At 46.4% G+C, this 10,509-nt stretch overlaps 1 protein-coding gene across 1 annotated transcript in view; it reads right to left on the bottom strand.

The window, feature by feature from the left end:
• LOC130557688 (intermembrane lipid transfer protein VPS13B-like) overlaps positions 1-10,509 on the bottom strand; it is a 79,052-nt gene that overhangs the window by 14,618 nt on the left and 53,925 nt on the right. The window contains exons 34-43 of the mRNA XM_057339677.1: positions 9,377-10,025; positions 8,677-8,814; positions 8,253-8,597; positions 6,946-7,151; positions 6,443-6,647; positions 4,924-5,108; positions 4,533-4,726; positions 4,259-4,434; positions 3,819-4,171; positions 3,538-3,699 (exon numbers count right to left, since the gene is read on the bottom strand). Coding sequence (XP_057195660.1) covers positions 3,538-3,699; positions 3,819-4,171; positions 4,259-4,434; positions 4,533-4,726; positions 4,924-5,108; positions 6,443-6,647; positions 6,946-7,151; positions 8,253-8,597; positions 8,677-8,814; positions 9,377-10,025 — 2,613 coding nt within the window. The remainder of the gene's footprint in view (positions 1-3,537; positions 3,700-3,818; positions 4,172-4,258; positions 4,435-4,532; positions 4,727-4,923; positions 5,109-6,442; positions 6,648-6,945; positions 7,152-8,252; positions 8,598-8,676; positions 8,815-9,376; positions 10,026-10,509) is intronic.

Below are 10,509 nucleotides of genomic sequence, written 5' to 3'. Positions count from 1 at the left end.
CACACACACACACACACACACACACACACACACACACACACACACACACGCAAACGTGCATGCACACACACACAAACGTGAACACAAGGTGCACACACACACACGCAAACGTGCACACACACACAAACGTGCACACACACACAAACGTGCACACACACACGCAAACGTGCACACACACACGCAAACGTGTGCACACACGCAAACATGCACGCACACACACACACGCAAACGTGCGCACACACGCATACATGCACACACACACACAAACGTGCATGCACACATACACAAACGTGAACACAAAGTGCACACACACACGCAAACATGCACACACACGCGCAAACGTGCGAACACACACGCAAACGTGCAAACACACACACGCAAACGTGCACACACGCAAACGTGCACACACACACGCAAACGTGCACACACACGTGTGTGTTTTGGAACTTTGGCAGCTACTGTGAAGAACACCCCCCCCCACTCAGAACATACAGGAAGCTGAATATCCAGTCAAATTCCATCCAGATTGGTGCTAATGGTCTCCATACTGAACTCGTCCACAGGCCTGAAGTCATTCACATGCCACACTAGTCCCAGCGGAGACACACACACAGCACTTAGTGCTTAAGAGAGTTCTTTAAAGACATGAGCGTAATGAAAAACATCCTTCAACAATAACAAAAAATCAAACAAGAGCAGCTCAGGACAAAAACACCAGACGCTACAGCATCCACACGAGTTCCAGAGCCGTCAGGACTCGACCTGAGAGATGAGCAACAGACAGAGAGACCGGATAAACACCCCGAACGCTCTGAACCGCCAGTCTGTCTCACTGTCTCACTTCAACCACACAGAGAGGACGACAGTCAGGACAGCAGACACAGATAGACTGTACAAAGCCACAGTAAAGCACAGAAACTCTTCACCGGCTTCACACCACACTCATACAAACACACATCTACACACATAGAGCGGTGCATTAATAGAGTGTGTCATGAGGTGTTGAGCTATTTACTGTCATCGGCTCCTGTTAAAACACACACCAGGAATTCAGCCCTCAATGCTCTGTTTACAAGCTCACGAAACCAGCTGCAAAATTACTGACCCAACTGAGAGAGAGATGAACGACTCTTAGACTTCATCACCACACACGATGTCCTGAGCAGAAGTCAAATAGGATTTTTACCAAACTACCGCACGACCGACCATATCTACACGCTTCATACTCTAATCGAAAAACACGTTAACCAAGATAAAGGTCAAATATATGCATGCTTTATAGACTTAAAAAAAGCTTTTGACTCAATTTGGCACCAAGGACTGTTTTACAAACTTATTGAAAGTGGCACAGGTGGTAAAACCTGTGACCGTATTAAATCAATGTACACCGAGAGTAAATGCGGCATAAAGCGTTCTAGATATCTTTCTCAGGAGCGTGGAGTGAGACAGGGATGTGGTTTAAGCCCAACATTGTTTCATATTTACATCAATGACCTGGCAACCATCCTAGAGCGATCTGAAGCCCCCGGCCTCACTCGACACCACTCACAAATCAAATGTCTTCTGTGTGCAGATGATCTGTTTCTGTTGTCTCCCACTCAACACGGCTTACAACAGAACCTGGACCTGCTAGAACAATGCTGTCAGACCTGGGTCTCTCTGTGAAGTCATTCCTCCCCGTCTTTTTTAAGGTATTTGATGTGATTGGCTATGTTCTTTTAGTTTTTATTAATAAGTGCCTTGATTCCGGAACTGTACCTGACTGTTTAAAGCATGCTATTGTTAAGCACCTTTTAAAAAGTCCTAATCTTGATCCAACAGTTTTATCAAATTTTAGGCCCATCTCTAATATTTCCTTTCTATCAATAATGTTGGATAAAGTAGTTCTGCACCAGCTGCAAAATTTCCTGAATGATAATAAGATTGTGGCTGCTTTCCAATCAGGTTTCAGAAAACTCCACTCTTGTAAAAGTTTTAAATGACATTTCATTGGCTACTGAATCAGATGACACCGTCGTGATGGTACTGTTAGATTTAAGTGCTGCATTCGATACGATTGACCATGAGGTCTTACTATCTCGGCTTGAGCAAGTTGTGGGGATCAGAGGGAATATATTAAGTTGGTTTCAGTCTTATCTTAAAAATAGAAGTTTCTTGATCAATATAGGTTGTTGCCATTCGGGTGTGGTCCCCCTCAATTGAAGGGTTCCTCAAGGATCTATCCTGGCCCCCTTATTGTTTTCCCTATATATGCCTCCCTTATGTTCTATTTTTAAAAAGCATAGCTTGTTCTACCATTGCTATGCAGACGACACCCAACTTTATTTGCCTCTGAAGCACAAAAATGGTTTAGACTCTCTTTTTGCCTGTCTTCTGGATGTAAAAGCTTGGATGTCGGCAGATTTTTTACATTTAAATCATTGTGTTCGGCTCCCCTGATATTCCAAACATCGCTCAGTTAAGTTCTGGTGTTTTATCATCATCAGCAAAACCATGTGTAAAAAACTTGAGTGTGGTCTCAGATAGTGCACTTAAATTTGATCAAATAAATTAAGTTGTAAAATCAAATTTTTACCAATGAAGAGCGCTGGCTAAAGTAAAGTCTTTTCTTTCTTTTAAACACTTTGAAACTGTGATTCATGCTTTCATTTCTTCTAGAATAGACTACTGTAATTTCCTTTATCTGAGTATAAATAACTCTTAATTATCCAGACTACAAATGCTCCAAAATGCGGCTGCAAGACTTTTAACTGGTGTTCTTAAACGCGAACATATCACTCCTGTTTTAATGTCCCTGCACTGTCCATTTGAGAATTGATTTCAAAGTGCTTTTGCTTGTTTTTAAATGTTTAAATGGTCTTGCCCCTTATCTTTCTGATCTGCTGTGTGAACACCATCCGGGAAGAAGTCTTAGATCTGCCAATCAGAGACAGTTAACTGTTCCAAAGTCCAAACTAAAATCCAGGGGTGACCGCACTTTTGCGGAAGCCGCACCCAACTCTGGAACAGTTTACCTATACACATTAGAACTGCACAAACTCTATACACTTTTAAAGTAAAGTTAAAAATGTATCTTTTTGCTATATCTTATGACATGTGATGTTTCTTGTTGTATGTTGTTGTTGTTATTTTATTTGTACTTATAACATTGTGCAGCACATTGGTCAATCTGTGATTGTTTCGAATTGTGCTTTATTTTTTGATTGATTGACAGATTGACATACGGACAACGTTTTATGGAAAAATCAAGTCCATGCAACAGTCTGTCACAACAAAAGAGATGATGTTTCCAATATTTGTTCATAACATTTTATTATTGTATCCCTTTATTCTGCTACTTACATGTGTATTTTGTTTTTGTAAATCTTTGTTTACCTGAACTTCAGCTGAACACCAACACAACCTTCACACAAAAACACACAATGCCACTTCACCAGTACAGAGACAGACGGACGGACAGATGGACAGACAGACAGACAGACAGACGGACAGACAGACAGAAGGTCAGACAGACAGACAGAAAGACAGACAGGATACCTGAGGTGATTTATGTGTTCTCCAGCTGTACTGGTGACTTTGGTTATTGTGTAACAGAATATTTTCATCTGTGTCCACCTGACCGAAGCGAAGCACTTCCTGTGTGTCATTACAAATGACATAATGACTGAAGATCAACTCCTCAGCATCAGGAACACGGTTCTACAAAACACAAAAATCACAACACAACATCTACACTCTTTCACTTCATGTGTTCATATGATTCATTTATTTTGACACACACGCTCAGCATCATGTGTGTGTGTGTGTGTGTGTGTTACCTGTCTCCAGGCCTGCAGCGCTCTGTCCAGCGTGTGTATTGCGTACTGTCCCACAGCGGCGTGCAGCGGCTGGAGTGTGGTGCTGCAGCTGAGCGTGTGTTGCGTGTGTGTAAGCGTGTGTGTTGCGTGTCCCTGCAGGCTGACGGGTTGAATGACGGGCAGGCGTGTGAGGTTTCTGTACTCCAGCAGTCTGCAGCTCAGCGTGGATGAGAATCTGAACTCATGACACCGCTGCGTGACATCGCTCCACTGACGCACAAACACGCACGGATCGCACACATGCAAAACCGCAAACTCCTGGTCCTGAGGCAACTTCCTGTCTGGGAGGAAGGGGCGGAGCCTCTTGCACAGCACTGAAAGAAAGTAACATGAGAGAAGAGAATCAGCACACAAACACATGATTTTGGTGATTTTTGTGAGTCCCACACACGCACACACACCTGTGCCCAGCTGATCCAGGTTGTGGCAGAATCGCAGCTCCAGATACGCCAGTCGTATGGAGACGCCCACTGAGGGCACAAACCACGGCGCGAAACACGAGTCCACACGTGTACATGCGGCCAGAGCGGTGGGACACACCAGCTGATCACACTGTGAACCCCACTCACTGTCAGAACTACACAAACACACAAACATGATGACACACTTACCTCTACAACACACACACACACACACACACACACATGCTCCTGTAAAACACACACACACACACACCTCTCATCTCCACCGTCAGCAGAGCTGTTGAGCACAACCCTCCAGAGGTCAGAGGTCACCAGGTCAGTCTGATGTGTGTCAGGGGTCAGCGAGGGCAGAGTGAGTTCACACACACAACTCTCTGACAGACTAAACTCTCTGTAGGGCACAAACACCCGCTGCAACTCGTCCCAGTACTCCAGACTGCAGGGCACCTACACACACACACAAAATCATTTAGATGCATGACCAATTTGTGTTTCTGTCGGTTTAAATGTGTGTTTTGTGATCCCACCCCAGAATGCTTTGTGATTTACAGTGCATTAAAGCTACACTGTTGGTCAATGAACCCATGACCTTTGTTCTGTTTAGTCTACAGGAACACTTCACACACACACACACTAACACACACCTGCAGAACATCTCCCAGGTCAGCCGTGCTGATGTCCGGGTCATCTGTCGTGTTAAAGGGAACAGGTGTGATTCTGAGGAACGTGATGATGCGCGGTTCAGGATATCTCCACAGCATCACACCCGGAGAGTCCTCCGTTTCTTTCCAGAACACCACCTCATGAGCCGAGGGCATCTTCTGACCCGCTGACACACACAAACACACACGTCATACATGATGTCACATTACAGGGGTGATCTGACATGATTAAAAACATTATTAGGGGTCAGTGTTCTTATTATTCTGCTTCTTCTGGCAGCCTGTAGAACCGTACATGGGAAAGTTGGCAGACTCATAGAAGACAGTCTGAACTGTAACCATGGCAAATATGGAGTCTCTAACCCAAACTCCATAGCGCCACCAACAGTCCAAACATCCACATTCGTTTTGTCCTATAACCTTTGAACCGTACATCCTAGAAACACATTTCTTTTTTCCTTTCTTTTAAACTCCTCCTAGACGGTTTGCCCAATTTGCGTGAAATTTGGTATGCAGCATTTAGAGAGACTGCAGACAAAAAGTTATTAGACGAAACGTGGTATGCATCATCACAGGCACATTTTGTCCACATCATAAAAATTTAGTGACAGCGCCACCTAGTGGTCAAACGTTATAAGCCGTTTTCATGTGTTCTAACTGCTTTCCCCTGTGTTTTTAAACTTGGTTTTCAAAATCTGATCATCTGACATGTCCAACATATTTCCCTCTTGGCCGTGGTTGGGCTTGACCCCATAATTGCTGCTTTCAGCTATATTTAACTCGTGCTTTTGGTGCAATACAATGTGTTTATGTTTTACATTTTTCACATGTCGTACATTATTGTAGCTCCTCTATGCCCCGCTTTTCTAAAATGTGTCGATTTTTAAAAAACTGATCGCTCTGGAAACCGCACTGTGCTCTGATTGGCCAGCTGAGCAGTGCGTTTTGATTGGCTTAATACCTCAAGCGTGAGGCAGAAATGTTACGCCTCTTACCATAACCATTCATCTGTCCTCTCACTTCGAGACATCATAACAGTTGCAAAAACAGCACGCTAATAACAGCAGTGTCAGACTAAATAATGAAACGAGCGGATCAAAAGCGCATATGCAAGCGCAGCAGAGGCCAGACAGCGTGTGAAAGCCCAGAGCGCGCAACTCTCATGCCAGAACGATCGTCAGATCGGTTATAATAAATAGCATAAACACAAGTACATGAGTACATAAAGAGTCAAACCAGGATCGGGTTCGCCTTCACACCAAGTCAAGAGCTGTCAAGAGCAAGATGCTGTGACATGACGGCTGTGATAACTGAAGCTACGCAGCCTTCTTTGCGTGTACATTCGGGCGTGTATAGAAATGTGGGGCGGGATTGTTTGAGGCGTTTCAGGCAGATCTGGATCAGACTTCTCTTTTAGTTAGAGTAAATCATTTTGTGCAAACCTTTTGAGTTTTGTCCTATCACCCCTTTAATCTGTGACACTAACACGTTTGTGTGTTACCTGAGTCCTGTATGTACTGGAAAAGGCCTGTGCGCAAGTCATCAGAGGAGTGCTCTGATTGGACAGGATGAGAGGGGGGCGGTGGAGTAGAGAGGAGGGGCTTCTCATTAGACTCCACCTCTACTCGAGTCATCTGACTACAGTAGTTCTGTAGATGCTCATGAATGTAAGACAAACAGTTAAACTGCAGCTGACCCCAAAACACCTGACAGAGAAAGACAGAGAGAGAGAGAGAGAGAGAGAGAGAGAAACTTCAGCTAAAAATTATGATTTTCCAGAAAAAGGCAGATTACAGGATAACAGATACATCACTAACTCAAGCTCTGAAAGAAAAGATCTACAGTTGTACACACACACACACACACGCACACAATCAGGGATCATTTCTACAAGAAGTAATGTGATTAATTCATATAAACAGAAATGAGCAGTGATGCACGTGCGCACATGCACTCAGCAGGACTCATCTTCAGTGATCAGCTGTGAATGACATCATCATGTACCTGTAACAAACCACCTTTCAGATCAATCAACACTCTGGGTGGAGCAGGCGAGTCGGGGGTGGAGCTTCCACTGTGTCTGCACCAATAAGCCTCCAGATGTGAAGTACAGGAGAACGGACCAAAAAACACAACACTTCTGTCCTTCAGAGCTGTTCTCACCAACCCATCATCACACTGAAGAAATACACGCACCTCCTTAAAGCCATCTGGAGACAGAGAATAAATCCAGTCAGAACAGCAAAATCAGCCAGTGGTCATGTGACAGGAAGAGCACAATCAGTGGTCATGTGACAGAGGTAATTCATGTCAGACAGTGATGTCCTGGCTGTGCCCTTCGTCTCTCTCTCTGGCTTGTGTGGTCACATCTTTGTTTCATTAAGTGACGGAGGAGACTTAGGAGCTTGTGGCTTTTGGTCTGGCAGCAGTGAGACCTTCATCATTAACAGCCGCAGGGGTCTCGTAACCGATCCGACCCGAGCAGCCCGGCGGAGAACCACACACGATACAATGACATGAAGTCCAGAACCAGTGTCATCTAGAAGAGCTTCAACATGCTGCACTTGAGCCCAAAACACTACACACAGCAACCTGATGAGCTTTCAACAATCAAGAGAATCACACACACGTTTGTACAGCACATCTGTCTTTGTGAGGACATTCTTTGTGAGGACACTTCTAACACCTTTACCATCACCACACAACTGTCTGACCTAACCTCCATCTAACCTACCTTAAAAGCTAATAAACTTTACACGCACGCATGTATGTTTTATTATCTCAGTGGGGACAGTCCATAGGTGTAATGTTTTTTATACTGTACAATCTGTATATTTTATCCCCTACCCCTAACCCGCATTTTTAGATTTTCCAAAATTAGCATTCTGTACAATTTATAAGCTTTTGTGTCCACACACACACACACACACACACACACACACGCACACACACACGCACACACACACACACACAGACACGCACGAGTGTAATAGTAGAGTTATTTGTAGAAAGGGGGAAGTGCGAGTTGAAGTAGGTTGTGTGTTGTGTTGTTGTGTGGTTTGGTCTGATGTGATTTGTGCCCTGCAGGCCGACAAACAGCAGCACACAGGATCGTTATTCTCATCCTCATCAGACGGCTTGTGTTCTTCACTCTCAGCTCTCTTAAAGGCTCACAGAGATTAAGTGGATTTCCTGCCGCAGTGCACTGTGGGTAACAGGAACTGAGCGATGAGCTGGATTACAGGACTCAATCAAGAGCAGCACACAGAACACATGAATTACTGAGGGGAAATGAGCTGCACTTCACTAACCTGCAGACCTGAGGGCGTTCTTCAGGGTTAGAGCGCCCGTCATGCCTGACACGGACAGCATCAGAGCGGGCCGTGCGGCGTGACGCTCCATCTCCACGGCCACCGCCAACTGCACCGTACGCAGCGTGATCTTGTGAAGGGGTACGAGAGTCTGCAGAGAGCGCAGCATCAGCTCCAGAGTAAGCGGGGCGTCGCTGTTGCAGTGGTGGGCGGAGCCTGCGGGTGACCCAGGCTGCCGGTCGCCTTCGCTCTCAGGAAAGATTCTCTTCCAGAAGTTTTTGGCTTGCTCAATCTTTGCCAGTGTGGGGCTGAGCCTCAGCGGGCGACTGACATCCACCTTCAACTCTGATACACAAACACCAGAAAGAGTCAGAACGTGATATGAAATACTAATGTTGTGTGCTGTGTGATGTGAAATATTCACCCGGTCCGGTGAGAAAGTCTTTGATGATGACAGACAGCAGCGGTGGTGGGATTCCAGTTTGACTGTCCACCTCTCCTGCTAATGTCTGCAGCCAAAACACACTGTAGTCTAAAGACTCGGGGAGAGACTTCCCTGCGTCTGACAGAGAGAGAGAGAGTGAGTGAGTGAGAGAGAAAGAGAGCGCGAGACAGAGAGCGAGAGAGAGAGAGAGAGAGAGAGAGAGAGAGAGAGAGAGAGAGAGAGAGAGAGAGAGAGAGAGAGAGAGAGAGAGAGAGAGAGAGAGCTGCGGACAGAGGAGAGAGAAGAGAGAGACAGATGAGAGAGAGAGAGAGAGAGGCAGGAGAGAGAGAGAAGAGAGAGAGCGAGAGAGAGAGAGTAGAGAGAGTGCGAGCAGAATGAGAGAGGAGTAGCAGTAGAGATCGAGCAGAGAGAGAGGACAGACGAGTTGAGTGAGTGAGTGATTGTGAGTTGACGTGGATTGTGGTGAGAGAGAGAGAGAGAACAGAGAGCGCTGAGTCATGAGATGAGAGAGAAAAGAGTTAGAGACATGAGAGAGAGTGAGAGAGAGAGAGACAGAGAGAGAGACAGAGAGTGAGAGAGAGAGAGAGAGAGAGAGAGAGAGAGAGAGAGACAGAGAAAGAGAGAGGTTTTATCATCAACAGCTCTGTGTTCTGTCTCATCTGTGAAGAGCGTCACTCACCCAAACACTTGTAATCGCTGGCGACTGCTTTCAGCGTCAGATCGAAGAGCGACAGTTCCAGCTTCTGTTTTCGATGATGGCAGTTTATTAAGAGCGACGGCTGCGTCACCTGCAGGAACATCAGCGGCTCCAGACTGCGGTCTTTATCTCCTCTGCGGCCCGGCTGCCTCACCACCGTCACACCCAGAGCCTGACGCGCCAACACCCGGCTGGGCACTGAGACACCCTCCAGAACCCCGGAGGAGCTGACGGCGGTGTTGCCGTTCAGCAGATCATCGGCCGTCAGGGAGGACAGACCCCCGTCAGATGCCTCATCCTCCGGCACGTCCAGAGCGCTCTTTCCCCCCTGCGGGCCGACTGCAGGAGGTTTGGCGGAGGGCGCGGTGGCGTACGTCATGAGAGAGATGCGGCCGGCGGTGAGAAAAACATCAAAGGGGATGAAGCTGAGGTTCTTGGTGATGACGGGCTGGTGCGAGGTGCGCGCGAGGCGGTGCTGCTGACCCGTCCCGCCCTGATGCTCGATACCAACAAACCGCAGACGGGCACTGTCGCTGCCAAACCCGCTGTCCTGCCCGCCAGGAGCAATGCTACCACACAAACTCTCCACAGAGCCCGAACCCGCAGCGGCCTGCAGCTGATGACCCCGCACCTGCAACACAACATGCACACACACGAAAGAAACACAACTATTCAGACACTGAAACTCCTCCATCATCACAAACATACACACACACGTCTGGTTTATTATCCCCGTGGGGACAGTCCATTGGCGTAATGTTTTTTATACTGTACAAACTGTATATTCTATCCCCTATCCCTAACCCAACCCCTAAACCTAAAGATCATAGAACACTTTTTGCATTTTTAGATTAAAAAAATATTGTTCTGTACAATTTATTAGCTTTTTTGCCCATGAGGACCTCAATTTTGGTCCCCACAGTGACACGAGTCCCCATGTGTTGGTGTTCATTCAGGTTTAGGTCCCCACCGGGATATACAAACATGAACACACACACACGCACACACACAATAACACACACACGCACACACACACACACACACACAATAACACACAAACACGCACAGACACACACACACACACACACACACGCACGCACACACACACACACACA

The sequence above is a fragment of the Triplophysa rosa genome, linkage group LG8 (assembly GCF_024868665.1).
Source record: "Triplophysa rosa linkage group LG8, Trosa_1v2, whole genome shotgun sequence".
Classification (NCBI taxonomy): Eukaryota; Metazoa; Chordata; class Actinopteri; order Cypriniformes; family Nemacheilidae; genus Triplophysa; species Triplophysa rosa.
The sequence above is the reverse complement of the archived record's forward strand: the minus strand, read 5'-3'. Positions and strand labels throughout refer to the sequence as shown.